Source organism: Delphinus delphis, chromosome 4 (assembly GCF_949987515.2).
Source record: "Delphinus delphis chromosome 4, mDelDel1.2, whole genome shotgun sequence".
Lineage (NCBI taxonomy): Eukaryota > Metazoa > Chordata > Mammalia > Artiodactyla > Delphinidae > Delphinus > Delphinus delphis.
In genome coordinates, this window is record NC_082686.1 from 69,661,365 (window position 1) to 69,671,294 (window position 9,930).

At 43.9% G+C, this 9,930-nt stretch overlaps 1 protein-coding gene across 2 annotated transcripts in view; it reads left to right on the plus strand.

Moving 5' to 3' along the window:
- LOC132424755 (kalirin-like) overlaps positions 1-9,657 on the plus strand; it is a 458,669-nt gene extending 449,012 nt beyond the window's left edge. For both annotated transcript variants that reach the window (XM_060010783.1, XM_060010784.1), the window contains exon 34: positions 8,190-9,657. In XM_060010783.1, coding sequence (XP_059866766.1) covers positions 8,190-8,252 — 63 coding nt within the window. In that variant the 3' untranslated portion in view covers positions 8,253-9,657. The remainder of the gene's footprint in view (positions 1-8,189) is intronic.
- The last annotated feature ends 273 nt before the right edge of the window (positions 9,658-9,930 follow it).

The window sequence follows — 9,930 nt, forward strand, 5'->3', positions numbered from 1 at the left end:
CTCATTCTTTCTCTTAGACTCACAGAGAGTCTAAAGTTAAACTACCCACAGGCTCTGAATCTCATGCTTTGTACCCACCTCCATCCAGTACATCCATTCAACACCTCTTCTTTCCCTCTTATTGTCAAGCATCTCCTTTCTCTCTGCCATCTCACACCTCTTTGTTACTTCGTGCTCCCTGCGCTGGAACTTCTCCTGATTCTTCTTTCTACAGATCCTCCCCCACCTTCAACAGTAGTTTTTGTTGCTTCCATACTGATGTCCATGACAAAAATTCCAACATGATATCTCTGAAGAGATGTTACTCCTACGGCAGTTCCACATTCATTGTTTGTTCACGCAGCACATTTTTTGTGCACCTACTATGTGTCAGGCACTGTTGCAGGCTGGAGATGCAGCAGTGACACCAAACAGGCCAGTCCCCAACCTTACGAACACTCAGTTCTACTGGAGAACCAGGAAACCAACAAGCAAATATAAGACCAAATGGTGACATAATGAACACTGTCACTGTAGGTCTTTCCAGTTTGATGTCGGCTTCCCTCAGTCTCAGCATCAGACAATTTTATTTTTCTTTCAAATCAGCAACTTGGTTTGACTTCCCTGTTTGAGGTAGAAGCAGGATTTTCCAGATACCCAGGTTTGTATCTGTGGATCCATTTTGGGGCATATCCCCTGATAGCCAGCCAGTCTGTTGCCCAGTCCTGAGGATGATTCCCTCAAAATGTCTGTCACATCACCCTGGTCAGGCCTCGGTCACCCTTTGCTTAAATTCTTTAAGTAGCCTCCTAAATGTCCCCCACTGCTTTCTGGGATTTTGCCCCTGCATTTTATCTTTTCTACTGACACCTAATTCATCTTCCTAAAACATCTCTTTCAATATCTCACTTACCTGTTAAAAGACTTCAGTAGCACATTTATTTAGAATAAAGTACAGGTCCACCTGCAAAGTCATTTATATAGTTTTCCTTCCTATGCATGCTCCTTTAGAGACCCTTACCTTTTATAGACACTATAATGCACTTGTATTAGATGGAATCATATGAAACTGCCATTTTCATGGATCCAACATGGTTGATTGAATATTGGCAATTTATATGTTGCAACCTAATTGCACTTCCCAAACAACTGGTTGCCTGTATGTCTTTCTCCCATGTTACATTGTGAGTTTTTTGACGATCATGTCTTGATCTTAATGTTGCTTCTATCTTTACTGTCTGCTACGGCATCTGGTACAAAGTAAACAATGGCAATCGAGTGCCCCCACTCATGTTGTGATCTCCTGCTGCTTCCATTTCCTATAATGCCCACCGACTTCACCTAATCACATCCTACCCACCCCTCACTGCCAGCCTGGCTCATGCCTCCTTCATGGAAATGCCCACTACTCCACCTTCATCTCCTGCCACCACCTCTGAGCCAGCAGTATTGCTGCCTACTCCCTGCCAAAATCGAATATCATTCTTTAACCTCCAAAGCATATATGTTTTCCTTTGTGTTTTCCGTATTACTCAGCATGAAGTTGCACTCTTAACAGTGAGTTGAAAGATGTCTGTTTCTAGCCCTCCCTTTCCACTCTGGGACCCACTACCGTATTTCCAGCTGTCTATGATATAACTGCTCTTGGATGACTCACTGCAGTCCACTCAACAGAACTGAAACTAAAGTCATATGCCATCTCCCGGGTCTGCTCCTGGCCTACATCTGCATCCACAGCTTGGTCTCGAAGCCATCTCGGCTCCCCTTCATTCTCTATCCTCCTCCTGAAATAACATTCCACTGGATCATCACAGTGATTGCACTCCTTAGCCTGGCTTCAGATTTTTATATAATATATAAAGTCTATCTCTGGGAGCTTCAAGAGGAGAAACATGTCTCCCAAACCACAGCAACGTTATCTAGGACCTAGAGCATCCTGATAAACAGGCCACTTCCTCCTGGTCTTGCGCCTCCCCTGGGGGCCTCTCCTCTAACATGTTTTCCGGTAGATATGTGTGATTATCTTCACCAAAATATAATGATCTTTCACATCATAATTGCCTTTGTTAGTATATGTCTAAGATATACTGCATCACTGTGTCTCCAAAGTTATCTCTCTGTCCTGATAGATATGTTTCTGACCTCAGGAAGAATGTTGCTGGAACACATTTTCTTCATTATTAGAATGATCTCTGGAGTCCCTTTCATCAGCACTTTGTGAGAAACCATCTCCTTCCAGTCTGCTGTTGTTTCCCAGGGGTTAGTTTTTGTCTCAGCAGCTGAGTCCCGAGACCCACAAAGACAAAAGCTCACGTGTGATACCTTGTGTCATCGGCGATGCACTGAGATAGGGCTGGGCATTCACAGAGAGGGCTCAGAAGAGACTTGTTTGAATATGTTTTATGTGTATAGCTTCTGTTTGTGTATATTTATGAACTTTTGTGCGTCTCTGAATGTGTTTCCCATATTGCTCTCTAAGAAGGATTCATCTACGTGGTCTGGGAGGCAGGGATAGCTTGGATATTTTCCTCAGCCATCAGGCCCGTGACATTACAAACCAATAAGCCAGGTGCTCCAAAGGCTCATGGCCGCAGCTGGTGCAGGTGAAGAGCCTACCTGAGCTGCAGCCTGGGGTTTTCTTTCCCACCTGCTTGGGGTCTTCCTTTTCCCTCTAAATATGAAAGACTAATTTTTCTGTTAAACATTAAAAGGAATGTGGATGTGTATACATGTGTGTGTATTTGTGCTCCTGTATGCATATATACATTATTCGTATATACATATATGTATGCATGTATGTATAGATGAAGGAAATACACCAACAAGTAAACAGTGGCTTTCTAGATGGTGGCTTTTTCCAAATTCTCTATGATAAGTCAAATTATTTTTATTAGTAGCAACAACAACAACAAAAACCTAATAGATGATATTTTTAAGGATAGGACACAATTATTAGATGATTGCTGAGATCAACCCTCTATGTCAACCAAGGACAAAGAGACAAGCAGGGGCCTAGTAGGGAACAGAGGGATGGACTTCACCTTAGCATCTCCAGATGAGAGAAAGTGACCAGACGGTGAATTTGGGCTGACTTGCAGGGTGGGCCAAGGTTACTGAAGGTTGTGAGCTGAGAAACTGGCAACTTTGTTTGGTTGTGAAGGTCAGGAGCCTTGGACAGTGGAAGGAAAGAGAAGGAAAACTTGGGGGTTGGAATGGGGGTGGGAGAGGTGGATAGGGAGTTCATCAGGGTTTCCCCCCAAACTCAGCTGTTTTGAAAAGTATGGAAAAGGTGAGGAAAAGCTCGAAATATACTTTCAAGTTCATGAAGAGATTTTATGAAGAGATACATGCAGTGGGAGAGAGAAAAGGCAGACACGTTTCCAGTTTGGTTTAAATCCCCTGTGACTCCAGAAGGAGGGGTTTCCTGAGTGATCAGCGTGGGGACACTGGGACCAGGGGGAGGAGGGATGGGTCACCCCTGCACGGGCAGCAGGGTTCCTAACAGCAGGTTCATCATTAGGTCAACACACAGCTCCCCCACCCCCTCCCCTCCCTCATCTCCCACTGTCTAAGGACACAGGGAAATTTATGATTAGAATTCTTGGTTAAAAGACAGTTTCTAACCTTTCTGAACTTGGAACAAAAAAATTGCATGAAACAAACATTGTCAAGGATGTTTCTCCCACCCCGCCTAGTCTCATGGTTCTCTCCAAGAGCGGAAGGAGAAATGGAAAGATAAAAACAGGGAGGGTGACTCTTCCTTGCTGTGGCTCACTTCTTTCCTCTGGGGCGGTGTTCTGGAAGTGGGGACCCCCTGGCCTCAGAGCCAGGAGGGGACACAGCAGAGCCTGGCTCTGCACCACCTCCAAGGCCTCCCTGCTCTTCACCAAGCTGCTCAGCTGTTCCTTACCAGTCACCTCCTTACCGAATTCCCTGTGAGGAGCCCTGGGCTCCGGAGGAGCAGCACACACGCACGTCTAAAAGCCAAAAACAGAGTAGGAAACAGGAAAGAACAAAGAAAGTCACAAAAATCAGTTTTGAAAAAGAGCTAAACTGAAAACATACTCCATGATGTTTATATCTTTTCTCTCTGCACAATTCAACATTTGTACTTGTCTGCATCGCAGTTTTTCATTCTGATGAAGGAACATTTTCCAGTCTGGGCCCTAGTTTGAAATCTGAGGTGGAGAAAGGCTCTTTTAAAACAGTTAATGTGGGATTTGCAGTTCCCTGTGTGCCATGGAGGAGTACAAACAAAGCAGTGACGTCCCCACCAAGGACCCCACCCACCTACTGAAAAGCATACAGTCCTTTCCCTTAGAAGCCCCTGCTGAAATCGGGCAGGTGGAGAAAAGCACGAAGTCTGCTGCCGTAAGGAAGCGTCCAGAGCATACACGACTGACAGTAGCAATTGTCTCTCTTCCTGAACTCCTACTATGAGCCTGGCGTTTTATGTATAATCTCTCGCTCCATCCTCACAATTCTTCAAGGTAAGTATCGTTATCCTCATTTTGCAGATGAGGAAGAATGTAGAAGTTAAATAATTGCCCAAGGTCACACATCCAGAAAGTGGCAGAGCTGAGATTTGAACCCAGGTCTTTCTCACATCCACTGTGTACGCTGCCTTCTGCTGGCCAAGTTCATGCACGAAAACAGTTGGGTGATTCAGGCAGAAACACACAAAGCAACATTTTGGCCCAAATGCTGTAAGTCTTACTGTTTCTCCCTCCTGACCAACTGAATGAAATGCACCTGAATTAAAAAACCAAGAACAAGGGGAAGAAAAGAATTAAAAAACCAAGAACATACCATGTTCTGTGTATTACATGTGCTAACTGCTCAGTGGCTGCTGTGTCTAGTGGAGCATGGCACGAGTCAGGAATTTAGAGGAGGCTGTTTATTATGTCTTGGCCACGGGACTAGTGATTCAAGCACACACCTGCCTCAGTGGCTTCCAAATCCATCAGACAGAAGCATCTAGAATATGTAGTCAACTGAAGATGCATTTAGAAATATATTGCAAAATAGCCACCTCAGATTCTTTGTGGAACAAGAAAGGATGGAAATCTATAATATAACAAATATGTTCCCCGTTTGTGGCAATCTTTAGGCCATTGGATGTCCAGTGATGTCTCTTGTGCACCCAGGGACTGTAGAAAACATCTCATCATAACTCAGAAAACTCATTTTATGAGTGTCTAATATTAGAATGAGACCTACAGTATATTAAATAAATAAGTAATCTGTTCCTATGAAAGGGTCTGCACCTAAATTGAGGGAGCTGGGAGAAATCTCAATATAGGTGCCCCCCCCCAAAAAAAAAGAATTCTAGGGAGGTCTGGTTAATAAAAGCTGCTGTCCTATTAAAATGGGTCTCACTGATTCTTGCTCCTCGTGGAAAATGCCCAAGTGCTTCTGGACAATGTATGCTGGCAGATGTGAAAATGCAGTTGAAATGCTGCAAAACTCAGGTTTTCCAACCATGGAGTGGCTGGTACATAGAAAAGGCCTCTGCCTTAAGGATCTTAAACCAGGTGACCCTTAGAATTACCGAGGAATCATTTCAAAAAACGCATCCCAGGCTCCTCACTGGCCTGTTGAATCAGAATGCCAAAGGTAGAGGGTGATTGGATGTGGGATATCTGTGAATTCCAAGCAGAGAGTTATTTTCTAAATAATAGAGGCCATTAGCATTTCAAAGAAATTTAATGGTCTTCTTTTTCTTTTTTTCTTTTTAACCACACTTCCACTTAAACTCTTCCCACTAGTCTTTGCCCTAGGCCAGATGTTTAGAAAACCATCTCAGTGAGATCATGAATGGCCGTCATGTTTAAAGAGCTATGCATTGGTGTTAACTTCTCTTTTAAGGTATCAACTGGGCCATATAAAACAATGGCTTCCTATGTAAATGTGTGTGTATTTTCTCAGAGTTTTGGAGAACAAGTGTTCAGTTTGCTTACATGCCTTCATTTCTTATATGTCTCACATATCAAACCATCATCAGAGAGATTTGCAGGTACACAAGGACCATCACAACTTGAGGTTTAAAAGGGGATAAAAGTTTTTGTGCAGAATCTAATGAATACACATGATGAGGTGACCCAAACCACTTCTAGTTAGGTCCCCAAGGATAACATGGATCCTCCAAATGTGTGAAGGATGCTTTCTAAGACTTTTGGAATCCACAAAGATCACACACGTACAAATATCATTTAACAGACGGATTCTCCTTTACAAAAGGCAACCTAGCACAGTGGTTAGGACAGCTTTGGAGTCAAACCAACCTCAGTTCAGATCTCAGCCCCTCCACTGTCAGTTGTATGATCCTGGGCAGGACCTCAGTGCTTCAATCTGCAAAATGGGGGTAATGGTATTACCCACCCCATAAGGTTGTGGTGCAAGTTATGTGAAATGATGCGTGCCAAACACTCAGCACTTCACCTGGCACATGGTAAACACGCAATAAATATTAACCATTAATAATAGTGATAATAAAAATGACACAAATAAATTAGCTATTAATAATGATGACACTAAAAATATTTTTTAAAACTGTTCTCCCCCTTCAGAATTTTAACCATTGCATAAAGAGCAAAATGTGAAATTCAGCGCTTGTAAGACTTAAATTCTGCCACTAAAATAAGTTCTACAGGTGAAATAGCATATCTGTAAACTGGTACTGACAGTGAATTATGATGTGGGGGACTAGCTAATCAGGACAGCTGATGCTGCCTCCCCCCCAGTCCATAAATGTAACATTATGCAAAGGAAAATATGATTTAAAATTTTTGAGTCCCTTTTGCCCTGGAAAAGGTGAGCCCAGTACTTTGCCCTTTCACAAATGCATGCGTACTGCCCCCGGCTTTCTTCAGAATCTCATCACCCTCCTGAATCCTTAGCACCTGCTACCTTCCCCACAGCTCAGGGTGACTGCCATTTGAACTTGATGCCGAAGTGTTTTCTCTCCCTTAATGAACAGTTTTTGCCTGGCTGGAGGTCTTACTAAGAGAGTCTCATACTGTTTTTCTCATTTTTATAAGGTAGCCTTTGATACCATGAACTGAGCCACAGTCAAATGGAAGGTCCTACTCTTTAATTCATCTTGAATTTTTCTCTTGGCTAAGAGCCATAGCTTTTTAAAATATGTCACTTTTCCAATAAGCACTAGAAGTTGGTTCTCTTTGAGGGGCCATTGTTCTTAAAGAAACGATGATTCCATTGCCTCCAATGGCCCAGTAGAGATGGTGGAACCAACACTGGGATATGGGGTCTCTGGCATGGCTCCCTCACTCAGTAATCCATTCCCTCAGCTGGCCTTGCAGCCTGCACTAACCAACCGTGTGCCTTAGGAAAAGTCCAGACTACCACGTTATGGACCCTGGAAACACTTGAAATCAGGAATGTTAAGTCAGTTGCTACTAAAACTCTGCTGCATAAATGGGTAAACTTTTCTCAGTTTCTTTCCCCCAACTGAATGTCATGGTAAGACTTGGTAGGGCATAGAGACCCTAAAAGAGTTGAAACAAGAAAACAAAACAAAACAAAAAGGGTATGAAATAAACACTAATGATCACTGCCACTGGACCTCATATGTTTCTTTAAATTGGGGTATAGTTGTTTTACAATGTTGTGTTAATTTCTACTGTACAGCAAAGTGGAGTTCCCTGTGCTAAACAGCAGGTTCTCCTTAGTTATCTATTTTATGCATATTAGTGTATATATGTCAGTCCCAATCTCCCAATTCATCCCAGCCCCCCTTCCCTCCTTGGTGCACTGGCCCTCATATTTAATGCATCCCTAGTTATATTATTCCTGGCTTTCCTCCTCCTTATCTGTCTGGGAAATTGGAAAGCCACAGCCAGAGTGCTCTACAGGGAACTAATGTGAGGAACAGTATACAGATTTGAACGTTGACAGTGTTTCACAGTTAAAAGTGTCCAGTGAATGATCCTCCTCTGGATCCTGGACCCGGTTGGCTTCTTCTGAACCTTCAGACCGAGCACTGTCCTACACTGCACTCTGCTTCCTCCATTTCCTCTAAAATTACGACTGTGTGTTTGCCAGGTTGCACTCTGTGCGTTGGGTTGCTAGAAATACATTAGGTCGCACTGACGGTTTCACTCTGTTTTCTATAAAAGGCTACAGGAATCTCATGGAAATTTTTGCAAAGTTATATGCAAATCACAGAGCCCCGGCCCTTTTCTTAACAGGATGGCAACCTTGCTCCTCGGTGGTACCTGGGACCTGGAGATCCTTTCTCCACTTACGTTTAGCACGCAGCTCACCGGGTTAGCCGTGCCGCCGTTGGGACCTCCCACCTGGACTCCCATCACCCACCTCTCTTGAGACTGCTCTGGCAGGGCTGGGGTGGGGTGCAGCCTTTGGTCAGAGGGCCACATGTTCCAGGCAAAATCTGCCCCCCTGGGCCATGGGCTCACCCCTCGGGGCCCCTTGCTTCTTTCTCTACTGGGTGCAATTCGAGGTTGCCGAGCTTCTCTCCAAAGTCTAAAATGGTGGGACAGTAGGGACCTGTGAGAGGCCCCATGGCCCGACACACCGCCCACCCCAGCTCCCAATCTGAACACCAGGCACCCCCGGGCCCTCGCTGCCCTAGAGGTCTGCCATGTGAGTGGGCAGTTTCATCAGAGGGACGTATTTGTCCCTGGAGTTCTTCTCCAGTTGAATGTTTCTATTGTCAGTGGCCCCAATCTGGAAAAACCCGTCATTCTAATCCAGCCTGCCTCCCCCGTATCATGAGAAGGAGGAACGAGGAAGGAGGGACAGTTTACGGTTATGGTTTATGGAAGATGAGGGAACTCCAGCCTTTCCCAGACACTGGCAGGAACCACTTCTCCCAACAAGTATTCTGTCTGCTTCAGCCTACCCAGGTTCTGTCACGATTTTCTAGCTCTTCCCTCACCTCACTCACTCCTGAGGTGTCTGGTTCAAAGATCACCCTCCCAGCCTTCCTTGGCTACCAAATTGTCCTGTTAGGGGATGGGTGGGAAGTGGGAGAAGAAATAAGTGAACCAGACTGGCCACGTGTTGATAATTGTTGAGACTAGATGATGGGTACGTGGGTATTTATTATATCATTCTCTCCCTTTTGTATATGTTTGCAGTTTTTCGTAATAAAAAGTTTAAAAATTTAAAAAAAGTCCTCCAACTTTCAAAACACTCAAGAGAGAGCCCCTACCCCCAACACAGTTTCATGGAAACCCCACACCAAGGCAACAGGCAAAGATGACTCCATTACATATATATATGTATATATATATATTCATTTTCTAATTTTTTTAAGGCCCACTGCTTTATTTTCAATAGACTAAACCTTATTTCTAAGAGGTCCCAAAGTTGCACTTACTTCCCTCAACTGGGTTATGGGGGAGGGCTTGGGTAAAGGGTTCCTTAAAATCCTGAAAGTTTACACTTCCATGTATCTCACAATCTTATTGTGAGGATGGGACTTGTTCAGTGTTCTGAACTTTGCAAAGGAAACGTGCTCTCAATTCAAAGTGTCATTCTCTGGAATTGCACCTGGCTCAGGAAAGGACCGTCTTTGTACTTGAATTTAAATCTAATGGAGAACCTTAACACGGGCATTTGCATGACTAAGAATTGCTGCTGTCTTTTTTCCATATGTCACTTTCTTGAATGTGTTCTAATAAAATGATTCTAAAGCAGGCTGTTGATATACAGTGATTTATAAATACTTTCTGTTGAGTGCTGAGGCCCTTAATTTTATACCAAGACTTCACCCCGTCCCACTTTCTGGAAAGATCTGTTTGTTGGGGACAGATGCAATGAGTGTACGTCTGGCCTAGTTGCGGCACCACTGCAATTGCAGTCACTAATGAGAATCACGTCAACCACAGCGATTTTGTCTTCTGGTTGCCTAGCAGCAGAATTTGTTTTCCAGAATAAAGATGGCCATACGAAGTAGATGAGTGT